The sequence below is a fragment of the Syzygium oleosum genome, unplaced genomic scaffold (assembly GCF_021117445.2).
Source record: "Syzygium oleosum isolate NSW1041296 unplaced genomic scaffold, Sole_v2.1 Sole_v2.38, whole genome shotgun sequence".
Taxonomy (NCBI): Eukaryota; Viridiplantae; Streptophyta; class Magnoliopsida; order Myrtales; family Myrtaceae; genus Syzygium; species Syzygium oleosum.
This window is the reverse complement of record NW_026607522.1, coordinates 721,798-735,786: the sequence shown is the minus strand read 5'-3', so window position 1 is coordinate 735,786 and position 13,989 is coordinate 721,798. Positions and strand designations below refer to the sequence as shown.

Genomic DNA, 13,989 nt, shown 5'->3' with positions numbered 1-13,989 from the left:
TGACTGATCTCTTGTATCATGTTTCTTATTTCATCTTATTTCTTGACCATACATTTGCTTTCCGTATGCGGCTTTAATAGGACATATCATAGCCGACAAACTTCCGTTATTCAACGATGTTGAAATGTTCCACTATATTGGAGTGTGCTGAATAACTCTCCTACTACAAATTTAGTTACGAAGAGCAATACTGATGAAGACAATGCAAAATGAAATATCTCGCAGAAACACATCAGAAACTCTCAATTGTATATGTGATACTGGCTCACGAAGCAGCATAATTTGTTCTTTAAGATGCACGAGGAGCTCTTTAATGGATATCTGTCCATGAGCACTTCAATATATGAGAAAACTAGGGCAATCACTATTGTGCTGGCAGATACACTTGTCCTTATGGCAGCAACAATGAGCTTCTTCTTGTTATAGCAAATTTGGCTACTCTCAGTAGGAGAAACTATGAGAGAATATATGGCCGAGGGACCAAGTGGCGTATATAGCTAGCTTAGAGTTGAACTTGCTTGTGGGCAGATAAGTAGCTCAAGACTGCCATTGATATGTAGCTTAGACTACTGAGGCTGAAGCTGATGTACAACACCTGTAATGAGACAAGATTTAGAAATGCATGAATTGAGATTTGCCTGATCGAGTGCTTCATAGAGTCCATGTTCATATCATATATGACAACCTAGAAAAATTTTAGGAACACTCTGGTATGGTATGATATGTTGACATTGGTTCCTGATGCCTTGACTTGAAACCTGAGCTTGAATATTATTTGAGATCTGAACATGCCTAGTGCTTAGTACAAATTATAGATCAAGAATAAATCATGATCTCCCCTAGTTAAATTCAAGTTACATTTTCTTTTCAGTTGTATACTCTTAACTAGGGTTGATACACTTCAACTGAAACTTGCTGAATCATGCAAAGAGAATAGAATTCTCATTATTTTCGAGAATTTTTCTTTCAAGCCGATGTCAGAGTATTTTTTTATCAACCTTATTAGAAATTTACTAGCAATTTCATAAATATATGAACTACAGAAAACTTTGCAATTTCTTCCCTTAACCGGACTTGGGAATCGTTTGAGAAGTCCAATCCGCGTGTCTTCTCATCTATATTTCCAGAGAAACAGCTATCCTACTTCGCAAACTTTCTATCTACTAGACACGGTAAGATAGATAAGTTAGCATCAATATCATTGTTAATTATTTGTTCTATTGTTGAATAAGACAATCGAATAGGTTTGAGGAGATGAGTTGACTTTTAGTTCTGTAGAAGCAAAGTGTTAGGTATTGCCAAATTGCTGTTTTTATGTATATATTGCACTTTCCATGTGAATGAGAACATTTCTTTGCCTCGCAAAGAAAAAAGATTTGCTGAGTTGGACAGACAAACTTGGGCGACCCCAAAAATTACAGTCTGTTTATACTTCCCAAAGTTCTCTTGATGAGACATTGGAAGAGATGAAGCAAACTGGTGCATCTCATGTTTACTGAATCAGAAGTCAATATGCCTTTCATTCAAAAGAAAGTTGAATATGACAAATTGGATGAGTTTAGCATATGACAAAAATTTGGATGAGTTGCGCTGAAATATCTAAGTAACTGACCATTTGAACACGGTAAGATGTCCATGATGCTAAAGGGTAATGGTGAACTCAAATCCTGAAACATTGAGACTACTTGCGAATGTAGGATGAATCCAATGTAAAGGAGACTAGGTGTGAGCTCGGACACCTAATTTTCTTTCTCTAGGAAGTATTTACATGAGGATCTTCTCTCAATGTCCTAAATCTAGAGGAAAAGGGGATCACAATCTCTCAGCTTGTAGATCCTCACCGATTTGATTAATGCATTTGGCCTTTTTAAACAGCAACTTGAATTTTAGACCGTCAATGCTAGCTTTTGAGTAGAGCTTCAGCCTGATGGGTAGGCTCCCATTAAATTGTAGTTTCAGCAAGTAAAGAGGTCATGGTCCATGTTTGAGGCAGGGAGTCTTCCAAGTAACCTGCATATCATTTTAAGCCATTAATTGACTGGACAAGGAATGTGAACTTTCTGTGTTTTATCTATATTCAGAAATATTTAAGCATTCCATAGAGTTTTTTTGAGACACTATAAGAACTGAGATGTCCAAGTCTTAACTTCAATAAAGTTCTGTAAATATTGGATTAGTAAGGACTGATGTGAAGATTTACATTTGTTTAGGAAGCAAAACTGGAGAATGCTTTATGAGGGTTAACGGTTTCTTTCGTAGTAACAATCATAGAATCAACTGAGACCAAAAAGAACAATAAGTACTTTCTATGTACTATTTTTTTATGGTAGCTTTTCTTGAATCATCCATGAAAGTTAAGGGTGTTTAATTGATACTCAGACAGAGCACAAAAAGGGACTGGTGGGGTCATTGTTACAGTACCTTTTCCTTGCTTCTCAAGGTCACCACCCACAAAGATTGAGCAAGCACGGTTGGCAAGTCCCTGCATAACAGAATTCAAATAATTCAGGCATCATAACAATATTTGAGTTCAATTTAATGGGCAATCTTCGAAATTTGACTCGCAGCTGGTGTGCTTCTTCTGAGCATTACCCTAGAAAATATGTCGATGTTGGCTGTTTCATGCTTTCCTGTCAACCTTCTCTCATTTCCTTCTCCGTAGACGCTAATGTGCTCCTCATGGCGAAGTGAGAGATTCAGAATTGCCTTCTTTATCATTTCAAAGCCTCCCTCTCACTCATGCTTTTGGTACTGCATAAATCACGGAGAAAAAACACTATTAAAGTCCTTTAATGAAAAGAAATACTTAATCAAGTCCATGTTATTTTTATGGTGTAACCTGTAGTTAGTGTGGCATCCTGCACCATTCCATTCACCCTGAGAAGGAAGAGAGTATTTTTACAAACTTATGGATAATATATTGCATAAATGGTGATAAAGAAGTCGGTGACCTCCATTGGCTACGGATCTAACACGAGGACAACACCAGCTTGCTCAGTTATTCTATGCCATATAATCAACATAAACAATTAAGTATTTGAAACTGTAGGACACGTCTATATGCACTTATTCTGTTTGCCGTTAATGACATTCGGTTATTTTCTTGAGCAAGTAATTGTAATTTCACCTCGAGAAGGTATCTCGAACACCATATATAATCTCCCGCTTCAATTCCCATGCTTGGTCCCTCTTGGTACTCCCACTGCACGATAGAAGCCAGAGTTGATGGCAACAATTCTGTGCTTTTTTTTTTTCCCGTAAAAACAGGCGAGATGGCGATATATCTTATTGTCGCCATTAGTACCTCGATTTGCTGCCCATATCAATGCCAGAACCTCCGATTCTGTCTCATAGTTAGACTTACATCAAAACATTAAACAAGATTTGCTAGTGTAGAAATTGAAATACAAAAAAAGGTGTCACTTGTTGAACGTGCATAAAACATATGACATATTTATCCTGATGGTAGAATGAAGAAAAATTCTAACTTCTAATCTCAGTACAGAATAGTTCAAGTATTATTCATTTTTTTGTGCACCACACTTAAAGGTTTTAGGCATTAGAACATACCAAATGTGATTTGCAACTATTGGATCGGTGCAGGGCGTGACATTCAAGTCGAGAAGACTCTCAAGCCTGTAATAGTAGTGTTCTCAAACTTCAAAGCATACACCCTAAACTTAGAAAAGCTCTTGGTGCTTCCACTCTTCTTCTGTTTTAGCAAGAGAAAAATCCATGTGTTTGCTGTCATGGGACTGTCGCTCTGTGATTCCTTTGTGATCCTCAACTGGCATTGTGTCATTGGTGCCAAAATCTGCGCCATTTCTGCCTAGTCTAAAAATTAAAGCAGTGTGAGTAATAGACATATCTACTGAACCAAAAATCCTGGAAGCTTAATGTCATGGAAGATAGTTAAACGATAAGCTCTGTTTGTATGACTTGGCCTTCTGGTATGCATGAGAAATTAGTTTTGAAAAGATAAAAGATGGACTGGGTACTTCGAAGAAAGGGTCTCTTTAGCAAGTGCTAGCGCCAAAAAGTAGAAAACCACTTTTTGAAGACCAGTTTCAAATAGGAAAAACTTACATTTTGAAGCATAAATAGCGAGTTTTATCAATTGCCCTCAGGACGCTACCACATTCTCCTTTGAAAATAAACTAAAAAAAACAGTGGAAAAACTATACTTATTCTTTTAGAACCATTTCAAGGTTATTCTCAGGCCTCATTCCCAAAAGAGAGCTTGAGAACAAGTAAAAAACTGAGGGCAGGGCAGTTACATAGTTGAAGGAAGCAAATTGCAGAGTGCAACAGTTTAAGAGATTAATGGAATTCCACCTTACCAAGGATCAATCAGCAAACATGTTATTATGATATTTCATTAGATCTAATGGATGATCAACTCGTGAATCTTGACTGTGCACCTAATTCTTTCCTCTCACAATGAAAAGACAATCACATTGAAGTACTTTCTTCTTTCACAAACTTCGCATAATTGCAAATTACCCTTGCCAACGGCTTTGGCAAAAATATCCATCAGATATCGCCATGGCAGATTAAGACTACGGAACACAGCAATAATTAGTATGACCAATTGAAGTCACGGAACAAGAAAAATCTGAGACAAGAGTTGATACAAGAGATATCAATTCCCCAAGAGGTCCACAACATAGACTTAACATTGGTAGTGATTGATTTAGTCATCAAAAGAAACGACAACAATGACTACTGCTCTGTTCATTCATTCTGCCTTGCACAGCACAATTTTCTTTTGCAAACATTGTTTTGAACAAGAGATGAAGAACATGTCAATTGTCAACCAAACAAAATGAGTAGGACAACCTTGCAGTGATCAAAATGGAGAAGTAATAGATTAGACTTCCAATCCAATTGTCATAAGGCCTCTTCTAATTTCAAACATTTACTCAATTGTTTAAGTTGGTGCTCAAAATTGGCAAAGGATTTACCTGAGAATCTCTATAGAATGGCTGAACGGCAAGACAAGAATGCGCATTTCCCTTCTCTCTCTCTCTATCTCTCTCTCCCCACCATCGCGTTTCTCTTCAAACTCTTCACAGAGAGACCTCAGAAACTCTACTATAATGCAAAACAATTTGCAGCTTTTAGTTTACACAACATTGCTTTCAAATGCTAACAATAACATCGCTTCATGTACGAGAGTCCTCCCAGAATCATCGGACCGTGCAGGCAACTTCGCTCCTCGTGGAAATCAAATGAGCAGATTGCACACCATATCTGCAGCATGAGTCACGAGCCAGATTCAATGAGCTCGGAGTTGGATGAGAAAGGGTATCAAAATTTTTCTCTGTGTTTTTTTCTCTCGCGCTTCTGGGAATAAAGCGATGTTCCCACACACCCTAATCCCCAATCGAATCAAGCATCCAAAGGGGATATGCCCAGGCCCCAAACCTTTCACCGATCTGTCCATAATCGTATCCCCCAAAAATCGAATCAAGTATCCAAACACCATGTTCGAAAAATCATTATTCATGAAAAAATCTGGGGAAAAAAAAAGGAGGTCCCATGTACCTTCAGTAAAGAGGTTGTATGTCGGGGATATGAGCGATCTTGTCCCAGTCCTCGCCTCCATCTCTCTTGCACCTCCTCTCCAATTCTGGGCATTCGTAGATTATCAGGTGAGTAAGGGACGCAAGCCTTCGCATTCCTTCTGGTAATGACGTCAACGAGGGGCAATTTATGATTTCAAGCAGCTGAAGTGATTGAAGGGCCTCGATCTGCTCTGGTAATGCCTTCAAATTGGAGCAACGGGAAATTTGGAGATGCTCGAGATTGCTGAGCTGGAGAAGCCACTGTGGAAGGGATGCTAGTTTGGGAAGGCCGCGAATCCACAGGGACCGAAGACTCTGATGGAGTCGTCCATCGAAATCCAAGATGAGGTTGCCGCTCTCGTCTTTGCATATATCCAGCTCATCACAATCCCAAATATCTAGACGCTCGAGATTGCCGGCCTGTAGAAGCCACTGTGGGAGAGATTCTAGTTTTGGAAGAGATTCGATCCACAGGGACCGAAGACTGTGATGGAGTACTCCATCGAAATCCCATTTATCCAGCTCCGAACAATACCGAATAGAGAGATGCTCGAGATTGCTGGCCTGGAGAAGCCACCGTGGGAGAGATGCTAGTTTTGGAAGTCCCCAGAGTCTCACGGAGCGGAGACTGTGAAGTTCCAAGATGAGGTTGTTGCTGTTGCCGCCGCTGCTTTCGCCGTGATTGGATAAATCCAGCTCCTCAGAATCCGAAGAATCGAGATCCACCTGGTTGGATTGATGTCGCCTACCCAGGGGTGGTGGTGGTGGTGGTGGTGCTTTTGAGAGAGAAGTTAACCCATGACAATCCATTATGTAAAGCTTTTCAAGGGAGGCGAGACTTTTCCAGCACTCCTCGGGCACACATTCCAGAAACTCCATCTCCTCGATATCTAGACGCTTCAACTTATTAAGGCCAACTATCATATTTATCAACGCTGGGTGGACCCTAGTCAGCATTAACTCCTCAAGACGCGGAGCCAGTGGCATGGCTTTCAATTTTTCACAGTTTTGGATATCCAATTCCAATAGCCTAGGAAATGATGCTATTGAAGTGGATGAATGGCCTAACCCGATATCTTCCAATTCAGGCAGCTCCAAAATAGATAAAGACTTGAGGCGAGGTAGTTGGCCTAATGGAGGGAGACTTTTACATCTTCCACAATTGTCAAAGCATACCTCAACTAAATTGGACAAGGAAGACACGAGACTATCCATCATCCACCTTGGAAAGCTCTCACCGCTATATTCATTGATCGTCAACTTCTGCAGACTTGAGTGCGGCCTCAATCCATCTAATAGCACTTCATCTCTATTTGCGACATCACCGGTATTGAAATAACCCCATTCAAGTGCCAAAGATTCCAGAGACTGCTTCCCTATCAAGTTCGCAGCCTTGGATTCTGCTTCGGCATCTGTCACACTTCCCAAATTCTCAATTCTAAGGCTTCCCCGGATGTCATTAAGCCCATTTAGCTCCCCAAGTTCGCAACAATCTTTAGCAAGAGCTTTATCTTTGGGCAAAATGAAGCGTGTTAGCCTATGCAGAGAACTCAATTGCCCTAGTTCGCGTGGCAAATAACCAAGCTTCCAACAACCATCTATGTCTAGATTTCGAAGGCTGACTAACTTCCTTATACCCCTTGGCAATTCTTCAAGGGCACAACAGTTGTTGAGATTAAGTGTTTGCAAATTCTGCAGTCTCGTAATGGAGTTAGGAAGCCTTTTTAGTTCACGATTGCCAGAGAGGTCGAGATACGTGAGATGCTTTAACTTACAAATGGACCTTGGCACCTTCTCTACATATGTGGTATGTAGATCCAAGACGCGCAACCTCTTGAAACTTTGAATGAGTTGGCGTAAATCTACTTCACTTATTCGTCGTAGCATACAAGAGAGATATGTTCTCAGGGGACTTGCTTTCAAGTGTGAGATTGGAAGGTCACCGACACATAGATGACGTGCTCTTTCATTTATGGATTTTGTGTCATCCAATGCCACCCCACACTCATTCCCTGCAACTACGCAGGCTAGATCATGCATCAAATCATGCATCTTGCAAGTCTCCTTGTCTTCTTGAAAATCTTGAAAGAAGTTACTCCATAGTAGATCCATGAAATATCCATGAGCAATGTCTTCTAAATGTTGACTTCTATTTGATGGTTGGATAAATCCTTCTGCCATCCAAAGATTGACCAGAGTTTGCTTCTTTATCTCATAGTCTTTGGGAAACAATGAACACAATGCGAAACATTGTTTCAAATGTGAAGGTAGATGGTTGTAACTTAGCCTAAGAACCGATTTTATGTCGTCTTCGCTTCGAGACACTTCTTGGAGCTCTTTATCTTTGAAATGCATCCATTCAAGTTTAGTTTTCTTAAAGAATAGTAAACTCCCAACGGTTCGAATAACTAATGGAACCCCAGAGCACTTTCTAACTATCTCTTTGCCGATAGCTTGCATGTCAGGATCTTGCATCTCTTCTTTTCGACAAGCCATTTGCATTAATAAATCAAGAGACGCACTTTCAGATAAGCCACGAAGAAGATGAGGTGGAGTAGTGCCAGTGATCTCCACAACCGAAGAAAGGCGTGTAGTTATAAGGATCTTGCTTCCTCTAGCACCTCCCAGTAATAAAGTCTTCAAGCTCAGCCATGTTGACTGGTGTTTTTCCCACAAATCATCTAAAACTAAGAGATATCTCTTTCCATCAATTGCTGCCCTCATTTCTCTTTGCAATTGTTCCAGCGAAACCTCTATTGGTTCTTTCTTCGTTGCGCAAGCTATGATATTTTTCACTATTTTTTTCATGTCAAAGTCATTAGAGACACAAACCCATATTTTCAAGTTAAACTGTCTAGTGACCATCTCATCATTAAATACAAATTGCGCAAGAACCGTTTTTCCAAGCCCACCAATGCCAACTATTGGAAGGATGGAAACATTCTCATTCACGTTTGAATCCAATAAGAATTCTATGATCGTCTTCTTATCATCATCTCTCCCTCTAATATCTCCCTCACGTATAAATGACTGTGTCTCTTCTCTCTTCCGCCACTCTCTCTCTACTTGCAAATCCACGGGGTGCTCGGCCAAGTGGAATCTCCTACCAGCATTAATGGCTTCTATTCTCTCCCTCGCTGCTCTTATTTTGTAACTCATCTTCAGTTTAAAGGCAAGCTGGTTTGAACTTGAGAAAAATGCCTTTACCTCCTTGATCATTGTGTTGTGGCCCCTCAATTCTCGTCGTGTGGCTTCTATATTGAATTCTTCAAGCACATCTTGTGCATCATAGAATGCTTCTTTCAATTTCTCAAGCCAAACTTGGATTTGGCCACTTTGGTGGGATTGCTTCTCTGCATCGTCTAGTACGGCCCGAAGCGTGGAGACAGTGTCCCCAAGCACCTCGAGTTCATGCTTGACGCCCCATAACTTTCCAACCTTATCTAGTGATTGAGTAACCAGATTAGTAATGATCTTTCCAACAATGCTGACGATGGCAGCTTCCGCCATTTTTGTTCTCTCTCTTTGTTTGTCTTCTCTGTGCATCAGAAGATATTAATCCAGTTAGTTCGAAGGCTAGAGAATTCTAGGGAAAATTACGAAATTTAGGCACAAACCATTTTTACGGATTCCAACGAGTCTTACACTTTTCAATTTTATCAATATAGTCATAAATCTTTACATGAAATTTCAATATAGTCCTTCATACTAATTATCACCTGCAATTAGTGACGTGGCGGTCAACTCATCGTTGGCCATCCTACATGTTACCGTTGGCGATCCAACATGGACAAAACAACGCCGTCTTTTTACTTATTTATTTTTCTTTATGTTCTTTTCTTTCTTTTTTCTTTTCTTCACAATTGTTTATCATCTTCCATCTCACCATCGCTCGGCCAAAGCTCCTCCAGCGGTCCTCCATCGATGCCCACTACCGCCTAGACCTTCGGTGGCGTTCGTTGACCCATGATCAACCACCACTATTACCTTGCTCGTCCGATCTAATGGCTTAAGCTCCGCTACAGCATGGAGTTGCACATCCTATTCATACCTAATAATGATTAGCTGATGGATCTCTTAACTCCCCCTTCCACATTAGTTGCATGTTCAACATTTATGGATGCCAAGTTAATTTTATGTCATTTCATTTCTTTCTAATTCCTCCTTGTCCCACTAGGATTTCCGAAAGAAATTATGTGACTTGTAAGTATGTAAGTAACTAATAAATTTCATGTGATCAGTAACTTTCTACAAGAAATTCGACTTTCAGCTAATGAAAAAGTACTGACCTGTTTTCATGATTGCTAAAGTTTTATATAAAAGGTAACCTTTCTAGGTTGATTCTTATCGTCCCATATATATATATAAAGACAAGTTTGAACAAAATTGATGGTTTCTGCGATGTAATAATAAATCTTATATAACATGTGGTCTGTAGCTTATTCACGGAATGAGTAAGTTTTTGCGTTAAAAAAATAATTACCGCCGACCCTGTTTAACAGAAAAATGTTAGGTATTGGCAAACAATAGTTAACCCTCCCACGTGGTCCAGAAAATGAAAATTAAAGTTCATTTTTCTCAGCAGATGCATATAAAAATTTCGCCTGAAGGGGGCTAAAGAACAAAGCCCAGCTTTTTTCTGATGATATGCCCATTTTCCTAGTTTCATCACATGCTTTCCATAGAAGACAGTGCACGTTCACGTGTATGCCCAAATTGTTTACCAGAGACATCGAGTATTAAGTGTAATAAGATTTGAATCTTGAAAAGATGGAAAATTATTATAGTTGTCTGGGCAACTTCAACATCTGACTTCACGTGGTAAAGAAAATTTATCTTCATCAATCTCCGCTTTTGCCCGGATAAAAAAGAAAGAAAACATTGTGAATGAAGAAGTATGAAACCTTTTCTGTGCAAAAATGAAATTATATTTTGATACTGAAGTTCCATGCGCTGGGATAATAAAAGCAAGCTGATGAGGATGGTTTTCAACTTTAAATTTCCATACGTAGAAAGGTAAAACAGCTCTTGAAGCTGGCTAATCTTCCATTTTGAACTCTATTTAGAAATTTGGAAATCGGGACATGTTATATGTTTTCATGTGCCCAATTTGGAAAAGGCTAAATAGCCTAAATATGTAGATCTTGAGGGCCATGTTTACACCATATAAGTCAGATCTCTAAATCCAAATAAAACAAGTTGATAGTTTCCCTAAGCATTCTTTGCTTCATCAGGCTATTCATCTTCAGAAAAGCTCACTGATTAGTTCCTATAAGAAAGAACGAACCTGGCTAATCGTGGGCTGATCGACAGCCGACCAACAAAGGCGAGGCCACAACCGGCCAGATCAAGAGAGGAGGACAGGAGACGGTGTTGGCAAGACCGAGAGAGAGAGAGAGATGAGATTGGGCAAGACTCCAGAAAGAGACAGAGATCAATGGCACCGCTGGGGAAAGTCAAGAGACTAAAGAGGCTAGTTATGAGAGTGAGAACTTAAAGAAAGTAGCAAGGGTCTTATATATAAAATATTTAGCATTGTTTTGAACTCTTCCAAACCAGATCTCCCAAAAGCTGGTTCCCAGAATTTTTACATTAGAGCTGACCGGTTCCCGTGTGAACTAGTGTTGAATCGGCAAGTTCGGTTCGGTTCCGGATTGAACCGACCTAGTTGCTCACCCTTAAAAATATGATACATTTGAGTTCTAACAACAAACAATATAAGGCTAATCCCTCAATTAGCGAAAGGGAAGGACCATCATAAAGCGTAGAGTTCCTTTTGTCTAACTAAATTAGATAGCCCATTATATAAAATGAAAAGCCAATCATACAAAATGATTGGTCAATTGAAATCCTTTAATATCACGTCTATTATCAAATATAATATTATTTATATTAGATGAGATTACAATGGAGATTTTTTATGCTACGTATTAAAAGTCAAATGTGAAAGACTTGTAGTAGTCATTATATTTCATAGAGGATGTGGTAGGAGAGGTAACTCTTCTTTGCAACTCCTCCGGCAGATGTAATTCTCCTTTTACCTTACCGACAATATGCTTCAAGACAATCACTTCAATTATGATAGTGTTGCTATTCGTCCACGTATGTTGTCTCTATGGTGCATTTCTTCTTTTCATACCTTTTGACTCTGTGTCGTTGTTTTGCTTTACAAAAACAAGAGAGTCACGGGAAGGTTCAGAGAAAGATCTGACCAACCGGTCAACCCGCGGGTGGCGATGGTGATTCGACAGTTCCCACAAAAATAATACCAACCGATTGCTGAAGTCGCAGCCCAAAACCAACCTTGCCTATGCATTGTTCTCTAAATTAAGCCTAACTTTTTGTCTGCAAGTGTTTGGCGTTGTTTAGTTCGCACAATTTACGTAATATATATAATTTTTTTTATAATTTTTGTCATGGTGGGAAAGTGAAAAAGTTGTGTGCGCTTATGCTGTACGAAGGCCCTCACTTTTCACATCTAAGTAAAAAGAAAGAACGACATGCATATACCAACTATTCAAATTAATAAAAGAAAAAAAAAACCGAAAAAGTCGCACACAACGAGTATTATACAAAGCCCTCGGCAAAAGTATCTTTAAGGTGGGGCCGAGGCCCAAGATCACAATTTAGGGTGGAGATTTTGTTGGCACATAGTGAATTTGGAGTAGACAGCGTGTGCAAAGACAGATCAGACGAGTTCGGTGGTGTACAAAGTCATACTGCTACACATAACTGAAATGGCCAGAAAGCAACTTAACTCCACCATGGTCACCTATTAACATCACTTTGCGCTTTTTTTTGTTTTTGTTTTTTTTGCTTTGATTTTGTGCCGCTTCTGTCTCCTTCCTCCTCCCGTGGATTTTAGAGATAGGGAGACCAGGCGCTTTTGGGACTCCAGATAATAAAAATCAAATATTAATCGGTCAATTGTTACTCATTAACAGCCCACCCCCTCATTTATTACATAAAACTTAATATAGGCACCCACCTGATTTATTGTCCAAAAACCCTCTTAAAGATACTATAAGAGTACAATAATAATTGATAATACAAAATATTTAAATGACAAAAACCAATTGCAAAACCAATGTATATATGTATATTCACGAAAGATTACATCCAATTTAATAGATAAGGTAAGTTGATGTATTATTATAAAAACAGTATCTTAGATTAAATGCAATGATTAAGTTTTTTTCTGCTTTATTTTAAAGTAATATGTCTAATTAATGTTACGAAAAGTGGTAAGGAATGAAGTTTTGTAATGATATAGCTCAACCATTAAGCTCCGTTCTAACTTGCTTTCTCTTTATCGCGTATATATACATAATACAAATACATAATTTGGTTTCACAAATGACACAATAAAGTAGAACAAAACAATGTAATCATGATGATCAGAGTTTTCTTTGGACTTGCTTTTTATGTTTTTTATAAAGGCAAAAACAAAAATTTTAAAACATTATTTAAATATTAAAAGATTTTGAAGAAATCATGCATTAATTTGACCGCCAAAAAAATGTAAAAACAAAATTTAAAAACATTATTTAAATATTAAAAGATTTTTAAGAAATCATGCATAAATTTGACCGCCAAAAAAAATGTAAAAACTTGTCCAAGACAAGATTAGATTCAAAATATATAGATAAAAATCTATTAACACAGCCCTTAGATATTTTGCCGAGGCTTGTGAGAGCGCAAAGGTTGAAATTTACTACAAGCGGTATTGCGGTCCTCCGATTTGGCGTCTCCTATTTCCTTACTTCTGCTTTCTCCCAAAGGCAACCATAAAAAGGGTGAAAAAAAAACATATTTGGCGACCTTTGCAAAACAAAATGCAGAGAGTAAAATGCGTTAGGGCCGAGTGATTTCAGATTTCATATAGATTTTACTTGGAGATGTTGTTGGTACGTGGCGAAGCTGGATTGGACAACATCTTCAAATTACAGATAGGACGAGTATACTGGAGTTGGGTCCCACGGCTATTCACTGAGGCATAGTACTAGGGTCCATGTGTATGAAGCCGGACTTCCATATGAGGTTGACAGAAGACGAAATATAATAATTGCAACGTGACTAACATGGTCAAAAAGTAACTTAACTCGATCATAATTAACTATTAACCACACTTTTTCTTCTGTTTTATTAACTTGGTTCAGCACCACGTCTATCTTCTCCCTCCTCATCTGCGTTTTTTTTTTTGGTCATCTCCTCTGCGTTTTAGAAGAGAGAAACCAGACGCTTTTGAAACTCTAGATATAAAAAATCAAATGTTGATTTATTAATTGTCCCTCATTAATGGCCAATTACCCAATTTATTTCATGAAACTTAATATAGGCACCCTACCTCAATCATAGTAAAAAAAAACCCTCATAAACATAAGGAAAAATTTCAATTAAGGACCCCAAGTGGGGTCAAATT

The 13,989-nt window shown here is 38.7% G+C and overlaps 1 protein-coding gene across 4 annotated transcripts; it reads right to left on the bottom strand.

Annotated features, from left to right (window-relative positions):
- Nucleotides 1–89: 89 nt before the first annotated feature.
- Nucleotides 90–11,147, bottom strand: LOC115666214 (putative disease resistance protein RGA1). 4 transcript variants are annotated; one of them, XM_056305694.1, is made up of 9 exons: nucleotides 10,855–11,147; nucleotides 5,548–9,105; nucleotides 4,965–5,253; nucleotides 3,571–3,834; nucleotides 3,128–3,343; nucleotides 2,840–2,877; nucleotides 2,593–2,751; nucleotides 2,422–2,482; nucleotides 90–595 (listed from the first exon to the last, which is right to left on the bottom strand). In XM_056305694.1, the coding sequence occupies exon 2, from the start codon at nucleotides 9,075–9,077 to the stop codon at nucleotides 5,550–5,552; it is 3,528 nt and encodes a 1,175-aa protein (XP_056161669.1). In that variant the 5' UTR covers nucleotides 9,078–9,105; nucleotides 10,855–11,147; the 3' UTR covers nucleotides 90–595; nucleotides 2,422–2,482; nucleotides 2,593–2,751; nucleotides 2,840–2,877; nucleotides 3,128–3,343; nucleotides 3,571–3,834; nucleotides 4,965–5,253; nucleotides 5,548–5,549. The 4 variants fall into 4 exon arrangements, with proteins under 4 accessions (XP_056161669.1, XP_056161666.1, XP_056161667.1 ...); XM_056305691.1 differs by lacking the exon at nucleotides 90–595 and adding an exon at nucleotides 1,576–2,010; XM_056305692.1 differs by lacking the exon at nucleotides 90–595 and adding an exon at nucleotides 1,576–2,010 and having other exon boundaries at nucleotides 3,571–3,829.
- Between the last annotated feature and the right edge of the window lie 2,842 nt (nucleotides 11,148–13,989).

Excerpts from the sequence above, each read along its gene's own strand:
- LOC115666214 (XM_056305694.1), bottom strand. The coding sequence starts at position 9,077 with ATGGCGGAAGCTGCCATCGTCAGCATTGTTGGAAAGATCATTACTAAT.